The sequence below is a fragment of the Aulonocara stuartgranti genome (genome assembly GCF_965226115.1).
Source record: "Aulonocara stuartgranti genome assembly, chromosome: 9".
Classification (NCBI taxonomy): Eukaryota; Metazoa; Chordata; class Actinopteri; order Cichliformes; family Cichlidae; genus Aulonocara; species Aulonocara stuartgranti.
This window is the reverse complement of record NC_138960.1, coordinates 28,589,706-28,602,291: the sequence shown is the minus strand read 5'-3', so window position 1 is coordinate 28,602,291 and position 12,586 is coordinate 28,589,706. Positions and strand designations below refer to the sequence as shown.

At 42.1% G+C, this 12,586-nt stretch overlaps 1 protein-coding gene across 2 annotated transcripts in view; it reads left to right on the top strand.

Annotated features, from left to right (window-relative positions):
* cntnap2a (contactin associated protein 2a) overlaps positions 1-12,586 on the top strand; it is a 413,013-nt gene that overhangs the window by 363,473 nt on the left and 36,954 nt on the right. Inside the window, exons 19-20 of one of the 2 annotated variants that reach the window (XM_082545889.1) lie at positions 8,709-8,927; positions 11,186-11,215. In XM_082545889.1, the coding sequence (XP_082402015.1) occupies positions 8,709-8,927; positions 11,186-11,215 (249 nt within the window). The remainder of the gene's footprint in view (positions 1-8,708; positions 8,928-11,185; positions 11,216-12,586) is intronic. The other variant, XM_082545890.1, reaches the window with a different exon arrangement.

Below are 12,586 nucleotides of genomic sequence, written 5' to 3'. Positions count from 1 at the left end.
TCTGCCGGCAGCCAGCTGTGCCAGAGTGAACAGAGCAGCAGGCCCAGAGGCCGGAGGCCCGAGGGCCCCCCGCACCCCGGAGGAGGCCTGACCGAGCAACAGGCACCAGGCCCCGCCAGGTAGCCACTGGGAGTGAGCCGGTACATACCTGAGTGCCCAGCCCCGGACACCAAGAACCACCAATGCACCGACCCCTAAGGGCATCAGTCACCGGCAGGGAGTGTGGTGAGGGGAGATAGGCCTTGGAGGGCCTGGGAGTTCCCAGAGAGGTGGAGTCTAAGATCCGACCTGACATATAGACACAGACAAACAGGCACACACAGACACAAACATGCATTCCCACCCTCATGCACACATATACAAACACTCAGCACTCACCCAATGTAAGGATTGACATAAATGGACATGTACACACAATCACACTCCCCAAACATACTCTATACCCCGGGTCCAGGTACCCTCGCCCCCAGAAGGGGAAACAGAACCCAGACCCAAGAGATGTTACCCTTCCCCCCGGGGTGGAGGCAAGCAGACCGTCCCAGGCTCCGCAGCAGCAGGGAGGCCAATCGAACAGCTAACATCTCCTCCCAGCCCCCCCGCCCCAATGGCTAGCAGAGAACGGGGATGTGTGAAGACCCCATACCTCCCTCCTCCCGCTCATGTGTAGTGTTGCTGCGTGTTGTTCTAAAGTGCATTTAAAACAAGGGAGACCATGGTGCTGCTGCCAGAGAGCAGCAGGTGTTAGCACGGCCACTCCCAAGAACCCTCAATGTCTACATGGATTTAAAATTGGGAGGTGGGCACCAGCGCCAGAGGTAGGTTTGAGTACACAGACCGTCCACTGGACGCCGTTAACGTGCCCACCCTCAAGGCCCTATATATATGTGTGTGTTATGAGAGTGTAAGTATGACTTTCTCATGTTTTAGAATCCATTCACAAACACACACAGTCATATATGTGGTGTGTTAAAATAAAACACACACACATTTTTAGCTGTTATAAAGTTGGAGGGTGAAATCAAAAGCTTAAGAATTTGAGATCTGTGATACTGTGCAAAAGTTCTGAGTCAACATTCGTTATATTTTGCTTCAAAGCCAGACTTTCTTGTTTTTCAGGTGGTCTTGAGCCATAGTTCTCGATGCTTTCTGAAGGTCTTTCAAAGGTTTTCATCCATCCATTCTCTTCCGCTTATATTTGTCAGGGTCACGGGGGGGCTGGAGCCTATCCAAGCTACCATAAGGCGAGAGGCAGGGTATACCCTGGACAGGTTGCCAGTCTGTCACAGGGCTAAAACTTAGAGAGAGTAAACCATTCACACCTACGGGCAATTTAGAATTACCAGTTAATCTAACCCTACTAACTGCATGTCTTTGGACTGTGGGAGGAAGCCAGAGTATGCAGGGAGAACCCACGTAAACATGGGGAGAACATGCAAACTCCACACAGAAAGGCCAGGTGGTGGAATCAAACTCAGGACCTTCTTGCTGTGACTCAACTGTGCTAATCGGGGTGCCACCATGATGCCTCTGTGCCACCATGCTGCCTGAAGGGCTTTCAAAAGTTTTCTTGGCTGGCTGTTTTTTCACTCATTTTCAGTCCAGTCCTTGTAAATGATAATTTTCAGCAAAATATTTTTTGTTAGTTAAATCACTTAAGACTGGCCAGTGAATTCTTCAAGCACAAAAAAGCCCCTAACCTTAAGGCTGAACCATTGTTGTGTCTACAAACAACAGACAACTTAACAGAAAACCAATTTTAAATTCTGTCCTGTCTTTTGTTACTAGCAGCCTGTTGCAGGAAAAAAAAAAAAAAAACAACATAATTTGTTCCCATTTCTTTAGTTGGATCTATAAAAATTGGCAAAGATAACACAGTTTGACAGGCATAAAATAGTATTTTTGTAACAACAAGGTGATTCCCAAAAAGCTATAATCCAAAAACTTGGCACATCTCAGCATGGTGTGTAGCTTGTACTGAAAATGTGATGAGACTGAAGAAATGGAAGAGAAAAGATGAAGTGGCAGGCCTGAAAAGAACTATCTATGCCAGATGAACAGTTATGTCCTTAACAAATAGGTACAACAGTTAGGTGTACCTCTCTCTGAGGTACAACCACGTGTAAAACACAGTGTGATGGTTTGGGGCTTCATTTCTGTTATGTGACGGCTGTGGTCAGGCAGAAAAAGAACCCAAAGTGCAGACTCCGGAGACAGACGTGAACTCAAAAAAGGTAACAAAACTGAGACTCCAAAAACCAAACTCAGGCAAGCACACAGCATAGTAAACGGTAGATCACAACACGGACACAGAGAAACACAGGGCTCAAATACACAGAGGGAGCAATCAGGGAATGAGTAACAGGAGGGAAACACAGCTGGGGAAAATCAGGCCTAACGACACAAAGGAAGCACAACCAGACGCAATTACACGAGACAAGGACTTTCAAAGTAAAACAGGAAACATAACACAGACTGAACTTACAGACACAGACTCACAGGCAGGCACTACAACAGAGGGAACAGAGACGTGGGACCAGGGCAGGCACAGAGACATAAACCATAAGACAGAACTCTAACAAAGAAACCAAAGACTAGAAATCATAAATAATATAATAAACTCAAAACCCTGGGTCGACGACCCAGGCATCCTAACAATTTCAGCCATTTCAACTTGTGCTGTAGGGGATTAAGCCAAAATTCATGCAATTATGAATGCAGAAAAGTCTTTTCAGGTTGGCAACAGCTTCATTTTTCAGTATGTCATTGAGCCTAAACACACTGCCACTGCTTGATAGAAAAAAAAAACATAGAATGCAACACATTAGTTCTGAATTGGTCCTCCAGAGCCCAGACCTCAATGTTAGTGAGGCAGTGAGTGATCATTTTTACAGAAAATAAACAAAAAGAAGCCAACATCCAAAGAAGAGCTTTAATTGTCCTTCAAGAAGCCTGAACAGCTATCCGTTAAGTCTGCTTAAAAAAAAATTACAAGAAAGTTTAGTGTAGTGGTAAATGTTCCCCCTGCACATTGTGACATGCTGGGCAAATTCAGCATATTAAGCTGCTGACATAACAGAACAGTGCAGATGTTTCATATGCCCTGAATATTGTTCTCTGCAGTGGAACAAAAGCCTGGCCAGAAAACCAAAACAATCATAAAATCTTTTACAGTAAAAACTAAAATAAATTAATTGATTAAATAAAACCTATTTTCATGCTTGCAGAACTGCTAAGAAAAAGATGCAACTTTTTGACAAATTGTGTTTGAACAAAGCTCAATTTATTACAAATTCTGGTTCCTCTGGTGGAAATTCAGGTCAAGAGATCAGTTCTGTCACTGGCTTTTATTGTGGATTACAAGATAAAGTGGAAAAAGTTTTAAATCTTGGTTATAATACAGAAAAAAACAAGCAATCAAGTTAAAATTTGATCCAGCACTAACCTTGGCGAATATACAAGACTGTTTGTCCTGAGCTTTCTGTGCTAGCAGTAGTTTTATAGAAGTATAGCAGAAGTGTAGCTGTAACTTTTCAGCCAATATTGGGTGAAGACCATGTAGAAGATTTCAGGAGACAGACAGTTACTCTAGAGAGCTGTATAGGGCCGTATAAGGTCCTTAACCCATTAGCAGGAATGGGTATCTTCTCCTTTGTGCAAGCAGAAGGATGATGAATACTGCCAGAACCCTGCAAATTGATCTCCAGCAGGCCATTGGTGTAAATGTTTCTGACCAAGCAATCAGAGACAAACTTCTTGAGGGCGGGTTGTCCTTTAGTAGGCCTTATGCTCACTGCCCAGTACCACTGAGTCCGGCTGGCATTTGCCATAAAATATCAGAATTGGCAGCTCCACCACTGGCACCCTTTGTTTTTCACACAACAGAGCAGGTTCAGCTGAGCACATGTGACAGATGCAAAAATCTGGAAAAGCTATGGAGAACATTATGCTGCCTGTAACATTGTTCATCATGACTGGTTTGGTTTTGGATCAGTGTTGGTCGTGGGAGGCATATCCATGGAGGGACACACAGACCTCAGCAGGCTAAACAAAGGCACCCTGATTGCCATTAGTTATCAGAATTAAATTCTTGGACCCACTGTTAGACACTACACTGGTGCAGTGGGTTCTGGCTTCCTCCTGATGCACGACATTGCCCGGCATCATGTGGCGAGAGTAGGCAGCTCCTGGAGGCTGAGAATGCATACTACCTGTCAGGTTGTACCTAAGATTCTCCAGGAGTTCTGTGATGCCCTGGTCCAGACCATGGAGGAGTTCCTACAGGACACCGTCTGTGGTCTCATTAGGAGTATGCACCAACATTGTCAGGCATGCATACAACCACATAAGGGCAATAGAAACCAGTAGCATTTTGAGTTGCTGCAGTGACATTTTAGCTAAATGGACTGGCCTCCCAATCGTTTTCATTGTTCCTAACACATTAGCCAGTCTATATCAGTATCCATATCCAGCATGATTTTTTCCCCCAATGAGATCTGATGTGTTCTTCTTAGGATCTGATGAAAGCCTTCCTTTAATTTTTTTGAGCAGTGTGTACATGTGTGTACATATATGAAAACAGATATCATTTTGTCAAACATTAAAGCTGGAACAAACAGACTGTGACAAAGAAGAGATAAACATTTAAAACATCAATCAATGGGGCAGCTTTGCCCAACCCTCATTTCACAGACTCTTAGTCCGCTCTGAGAGCTTTGATTGACGTGTCATGCAGCGGGTTTCTGTGATCATGTTCAGTGGCTCAAATTAAATTCCCCGCAGCCACAGTGGTGCCTTTCTGATCAAGAGTTTTAAAATCTAGGGCTTTTATTTAATCTCGAAGCTGCATTGTGAAACGGGTTCCTGGCACGGCATGGCGGTCGATTGATGACTAATTGCATTCATTGGGATTCATTGGGATTCAAAGGGATTTGAACATTTGGTGTCAAAAGCGCTTGCTGACCATTTCCTGCTGGTGCACCTGGCCCACCATTTTGTGTCAAAATGCCAACCAGTGAATAGACACAAAGTCGAATTTTGAGCCAAAGTGCTGTCTAAAGCCGTTACACTGAATGACATTATGTCAGCTAGTTTGCAGTCTAAGAGCTCCGTGAGCTTTTTTTCTATCCAAGTTCTTTCTTACACACAAATACTCATCTACAAAGAAAAAAAATCTATGTGCTGACACTATTCTGTACATTTGAGTGCTGAAAAATGCTCAAGGGGTTTGGTATTTGTTTTTTTCCAAATGCGTACTTCATAATACACACACACAGACACACACAGATACAGTAAATATGTGGTCTGTCACAGTTGCAGAGTGTGTGTGTGTGTGTGTGCTTGTGTGCGTGCTTGTGTCTCCTGAGGCTTTCAGAATGCCCCCACATCGATTTCCTCTCTCCTCTCTCTTGCTATCATCTTGCATTTTGCCCCACAGCACCCGTTTAGACACACAATCCAGAAATTACTCGCATGCACACTCACACACACATAAACACACACATAATCTTTGCCCTCTCGTTGGCGCAAAAAGCCTCTATCTGCTGCAATCCAGTCAGGGCATGAAATGACTAGCATTAAGCTGGAATAGCATGGTTGTGCCATTCCAGGAGCCCAAAGCACATAAACACTCAGTGATACACACTTTAAACCCTTGGACAAAACACACATTACTGTGACCTCAGCAGGCTCAAAGACGCGAGGTGGACTCTATTCATTTTCCAATCTTAATAGGAAGAAATAGGCATAGGCACATTTGAGATTTATTCAGAATCGTAACCTCGTAACTAGACTGAGAACAGATGGAGAGATCCCTATTAGAAAAAAATTGACTTGTGGGATGTTTTGTGCCAAATTTTATATTTTTAAAGGCTGCAGCTAAGAAATGTACTTTCCAGCTGGAGACATGTCCTTCCAAAACTGTAAAGTTGTCTGTTTTTCTTGTGAAGACTAGTCATTTACGGTTTACATATGGAGTATAGGAGTGTGCCGTGCCGCTTTTGTCACATGTCAGACTTGTTAAAGCAATATCTACTTAGGAGTAAGAATATTTTTTCAGCCTCTTCTTCAGAGCTCAGTCAAAAGTTAATCTTAATCTCACCATATCTGTTCTCTGCGCACGCTGAGAAGCTGTCGGCATTCTTTGTATTGCATGCACTTCCTTCTTTTGCTGATAAAAACTGCTTTTTTCTTTTCCCAGCCTTTAAGAAGTTTAAATCTCGCTTCAGCCTCTACAGCAGCAGGTTTGCTATGCCACTTAGGGTTGGCTCGCACTTAAACCGAGCCTCCATCCCCCAAAAAACACAAAAGGTCCAGCCCGTTCCAACGAACCCTCAAGTTAAGAAAAAAACACAGAGCCAAAGGCTAACAAAGCAAATGAGAGCAACAACAAAGAGTTTGCCAGTCTAACAGAAAAGCGATCGAAGAGATAATGCACTGCCAGCCTTCTGGACAAAAAAAAAAGATGAAGAACAGCAAAATTGAACCTCACATTAGACAAACGCACAAGCACACCCACACGAGCAGTGATCTTTCACACAAAGACGTTCAGTGGCTTTCACTATTTATCATCATTTGGTTGTGCTGTGCTGACGCATAATTTAAAACTCGGCTCTTTCGGCCTCCATATTAAAAGATTAATAGAAAAACAAATAGCAAAAATAAAAACCTAAGCGTGGCTTTTTTGTCCTTTTTTTAGGCCAACGTGCAAAATGTAAGGACACAACACAAATATTACATTTACACACACACAAGCATTTACACTAGTTACATCCATCATCTATGCAAATAGATGAGGCGAGCTCTGTGCTCTGAGGGCACTTTAGTTTTATTCGCGCCCGTTGACAGGAGGTTGTAGGGCATACGTCTTGGTTTGCAGTGCCACTAAAACAACACACAAATTATCAAACACACACACGCATCTCATATATGACGTTCAGCATTGTTGTTGCAGCATTACTAAAGCTTTGTTTCTGCTGGGGTATTGTGATGTATGTTTGGCCGTCTTTCACCATTTAAAATAACTGATGTCTCTCCTCCCTGCCCCACGGACCTGTTCTGTGCATACAAACATCATTAATTCAGTATACTAAAGGCTGTCAGAGGCCTTATACTGCGTCTCTGTTTGTGTGTGTCTTTGCTGAGGTTGGTGTGTTTGTGTATTGCTGGCGTTTAAATGATGAAGCACTATTTTTTTCATGAAATTCATCTGATAGGTTAATGTACTCAGCACATTCAGGCTTTTGCTTGGATCATTTCATTAAATATTGTGTGCAAGAAAGGGTTCGAGGAAAAATGAAAGAAGGAAGAAATGATATAAGGGAGGCCAAAGTCACAGGTGGGTCTGTAAAGGCAAGAGAATAAACAGAAGCATAAAGAAACCACCGATGAAGGGAAAGTTTGAACCAAGCGAGCAAAGGGAAACATAAAAGAAAAAGGAGGGTACAAACAAGCAGGACAGGAAGGAATAAATGGAAATGGATAGATTTAATGTAGAAATGATACCAAAGGCCATGGAAGAGTCACTGAAAGATAAAGGATAATTAGATGAAAGCAATATGAAAAGGAGAAAAGGGCCAGAGACATTGATTAAACAAAGGAAAAGAAGTAAGCTCATTTCCCCATTGACTACAGTATAAATTTATTCACTCTTAATATCTGAGCCTAATGAAGCTATAATAGAATGGTAACATATCAAGCTATTTATCACCACTCGGGCTGCAGCACACTGGTGCCAGTACCAACCATATGCCACCATCCAGGATATAAAGCTTTTATACATCAGTCTCCAAACATTAAGGAAAAGTCCATTTGGGTTTTAATACGTCAATTCCGAATGATCTTTCCAGCAGCAAGTCTAAAAGAGTCCTTTAACATTTTGCTGAGGCATTCAGTTAGTTAGCACATTGTCTTTTATTTACAAGGTAGAGAGACTTTGCAATTCTCCTCTATTTAAAAATGTGTATGTGATAAGGTTTATTATGTGTGACTTGTGGAGTCACACATACTCACAGAGTATCATTGTGCAGATGCAACATTGCAGACAGGTTCAAAGCAGGACCAGGCAGCGACACACAATGCAAAACAGCCAAAACTGAAATTTACTGAAGTCAGTCACACACAAAGGTGGTTCAGAAGCATCAATGAACGTTTTACCTGATCATGGCTATAAAAGGTAAACCGGTGCCCCCTCTTGGTCTACTGAGATAAATTAGACTATTAAACTGCAGAAAAGCACTAAAACTTTATGACAACCTACTGTCTCATGGACACACACAATCAAATCAACTCAGCTCAAGATAATGAAAAATTAATCTAGTAGATAAACAGGACCGTTTTGCACTGTTCGCTCTTTTTGTCTTCTTTCTATGGAACCTTTCCCTTCCTTTTTTTTCACACACACCTTTCCTGACACGTCTTTCCAACTCTCAAGCAAAAGTAAGTCTAAAAAAACAGGGAAACTGCAGCAATATGACTTTGTCACAAAAAACCAACCGTTCCTGGCGGTTGGTGATATTAGGCCTGTGCAAAAGCTGTGAGCAGTCATGTAATGCAAAGCTGAAATCTATACAAGCCAAATGAGTGGCCTTGAAACAAATGAGCCATTAGATTAGAAATTTAATGCATATCTACCTACAAAGTGAACTACAGCAGAACAGAGGGTGCTGGATTTTATAAAGCTGTGAATTTTTTGGAATTTTTTCTTTCTGCAGCTCCTAAGGTGGTCTCCTTCTCCTTCGATGTTGGAAATGGACCAGTGGAGCTGATTGTGCATTCAGCTACATCCCTCAACGATGACCAGTGGCACCGTGTAATGGCTGAGCGTAACGTGAAAGAGGCTGTCCTTCAGCTGGACCAGACGTACAGGACGTCCAGGCTTGCTCCCGCGCAGGGACACACACGGCTCGAGCTGTTCAGCCAGCTCTACGTGGGTAAGACGCACACCCTCGCTAGCACATCATCTAAACAACCCTCGTGTTCAAGAGCGACTCGTGTACACACATTTGATTGCAATTTGCACATTTAATATCCGCTTTGCGAAGGACGGACACTCACGCAACAATTATGAGCTCTTAAGTGCGGAAACCAAACACTCCAGCACACATCATCCACATAAATGTAATTGGATTCAACTGTTAATTAAAAAACTTTCTGTACTGTCTGTTTTGTTGCTTTTTTTTAAATAATGCTGTTGCCCTCAAATGCTGACAACCTCCATGAGAACGTCTGATTGTCTCACAAGTTAAAGATGTACCAGCTTTACTGGAAATCACAGCGTTTTCTCTTAAGCCAGCCACTGCTAATTAAGTTAATCCAAACACACACACACACACACACACGCAGGTTTTACACTTAATGATAGGCACGCATCCTTGGAAACTCATCCATGTGAGCGAACAGACTTTTAATAAATTTAAACATGATTGGGTGTGAGGCCATGTTATTCACAGAGCTCATTTATTTAATATGTTAATACTGTAAATGTCTTTGCATTAAGATACTGTTGCATAGAGGGGATCAGCTATTGGATTTTCTCTGTCCCTGCATCCTTTAATTATGGATCAGTTATCAGATAGACAAAGCCTTTATTATCACAGAAGCTGTGCATAGCTATTGGGTAAAAGGTCAACCATCTATCTCTCCAGCGCAGTGCTTCTCGAGCTCATCAGGATTTCAAATGGAAGATTTGTCCAGTTTTCTCACTGCGCTTTCACTTCTCTGTCTCATTTCGTCTTTTGTGCTGAGCAGTCAATACGCTATAGACCAAACTCCAAGGCTAAAATAGTTTTAGGGATTTTGCGGATAGAGGGAAAAGTGCTGAGGCGGATCACACACTTCCTACTATCTCATTGGAAAAAAAAGTTCAGCCCAAAGGAGATTGTTGCAAATTCCAATCAGGCCTCCCAATGTGATAGCCTCAAACCTCCTGATCCCCGTCTATAATATAATTTCATCGTCTCATCACTTTTGCTGATTTGAGCGCTGCTGAAATATCCTCACCTTATCATGTCCCAATTTGCCTCTCAGTGTATTTGTACTTTCTTTTAGAGAAACGGGAAGGGGCAAAAAGGGTCTTTGTGTGACTCGTGGCTATGAAACCGGGAACATTATGGCTTTCAGATATATCTAAGGCCAATTTGCATGTCTGTATTCTGGCCTTTTTGCTTAGGCCTGTGCGCGTGTCACCAGATCTCAAGGAATAAAAATACTGTAACAGAGAGAGAGAGAAGAAGTGAGAGAGAGAGAGCAATGGATGGACTGCATGTAACAACACCAGCAGAGGTGACATCACCTTCCTATATCTGATCTCTAATCCCCGCTTAATCCTGATTTGAGGATTTCTTTGAGAAGTTAAAGTGTTATACACAGGAAGTGACCCCCCTCTACACTCAAGGGAAGTAGTTTAGATTTGGCCTCCGACATCCAGAAAAGATAGAGATCTTCTTTGTGTTTGATCAAGAGATTTGGAAAGAGTGGGAAGAGCCCTGCAGGCAACAAGATTTTGTCTCGACTCTTGATTCCTTCATATTACGGAAGAATCTCCGCCACTGCACGGCTGTCAATGACTATTACTGATGCAACTGTTCAAAGGCGCTGAGCTAGAAAATAAAAAATGAAACCCAAAAAACTTCAAAACTGTGAAACTTTGAAATTCTACTGCAGCCATCTTTGTTTGAAAGAGTTGACTGTAAAGGCACAAAAAAGAAAGTGAGTCCTCCACATCTACAACATGGAGGTTTACCGTGTTCGTGTGTTTGTCTCTCTATCATCTCCTTTACTCTTTCTCAATCAATATGCTCCTCATCAAGCATTTGATTGCTTTAGTGTTTACTGCACAGTGGCTCATTTGCTATAATGGCCTTGAGCGTAAATGTTATACCATCAGCATGCTGTCATTTACTTCACATTGTTAACTTTTAGCTCTCCAAATACGTGTTCATAACTATAAATGGCACCGCAATGTATTCATTTCGTGGCCACCATCTGCTCTTTTTTGAATTCCGTCTTGATTAATGCTCACTATCACATTGATTTTTATGGTTTTGCATGTTTTTGCTCATGACTTGATTGTTTTGTCTTTCTTTTGTGCGCTGCTCTTTTCTTTCCCCTCTCCACCCCCGTCTCTGCCGTCATGAATCGACATCGTGCTTGCTTGCTCGTCGCTGCATGCATGCGACACCTGTCACAGGGAAACCAGCCTCGCTCACCTGCCAAGACAGTAGGTAACATTTACTGAGTACAGCGAAATGTCTCTGTGACACTGATACAGTTTTCACCTCACCTACAGCTCAAAATAACTGTGCTTCTGTTAGTTGATTCAGATTTTATGGCAGCCTCACTTTAACAGTGGTTAAAGTCAGTATTAGCCTTCTAAAATATCAGTGCTCATGCTTTGATTGCCTGTTGTTTGTTTTTTTTGAGTAGGGGGGTGTGGGGGTGGGGGGGGGGGTAGACTGATGATAAGCACCCAAGTCTTCTAAATTACAGCAGGTGGCAATTTAAGTCAGTACTCATATATGACTTCCTTTTATAAAAAGCGAAGTTATTATCAACCTTTTAGAGAGATGCTTTAAAAAAACAGTGTTATAACCAGCTAGATATGAAGCATGTGGCTGCTGATATGAGCTTTTTTTTTTTTTATCATAATATCCCCCTCTGGAAATGCCAGTGGGTTAGGAATGCTTTTGAAATGGCATTTAGACCCAGTGAATCAAAACACCCATCAGAAACTAATACAAATTGAATCCTGAAGTGTGCTTCTAATAAACACAGAGCGTGCGAAATACTGTAGTTAAAGATATCTCCAACGTTGCGAACAGCAAAGAGAAAGAAAAGCACATGCCGCCATTCGGCTTAACCACTTTTAAAATGTTAATGGAAGCAAATCTGCAGCCGATTCTTATTTAATTTAATTCATCTGAATATGCCTCCACAGAAGAATCCACATGTGGCGAATACTGTCAGTACAGTGTTAAAGTGCATACTGCAAGTTTATTCAATGCAAAGTCTTTACTTAGTAATTCAGCATTCACACTGATACATCCATACATGCAGTGAAGGTTAAGCGGTCACATATGGCTTTCCTTCTAATTTGCCTGCTACTGCGTGTGTTTGTGTGTGCGTGTGTGGCTTCTAATGAAAACAAAATGTTGCTTAATTAGGACATCATTACAAGGTAACATCCTCTTGGGGCACACACGTTACTCCCATAAATGAATTGAGCCATATATATACATTTCACTTTAATAATTGCTTATGTTTTGAAATATATGTATTAATTACAATATTTCTGTGCAGTCATGTGCTGCTGAGACTGTGTGTCAGATTGTTTGTAAGCCTACTGCTAATATTGAGAAAATGAAAAGTCTGGTAGTCATGTATACACCGAGTGAAGCCAGATGTTGAAACTAGGTTGCAACAAAGGGTATAGAGGCATTTTTTGTTTTTTTTTTAATATTAAGAAGCTGATTCAACTCTAACAGACAAAGTCTGCTTAAGGAGGGCTGGAGAGGGCATAATCCACAAGACCTTCAACCAGTAGACTAGAGTGTCATTCTTATGCCTGGCTATTATCTTATGCCGGGCTCAC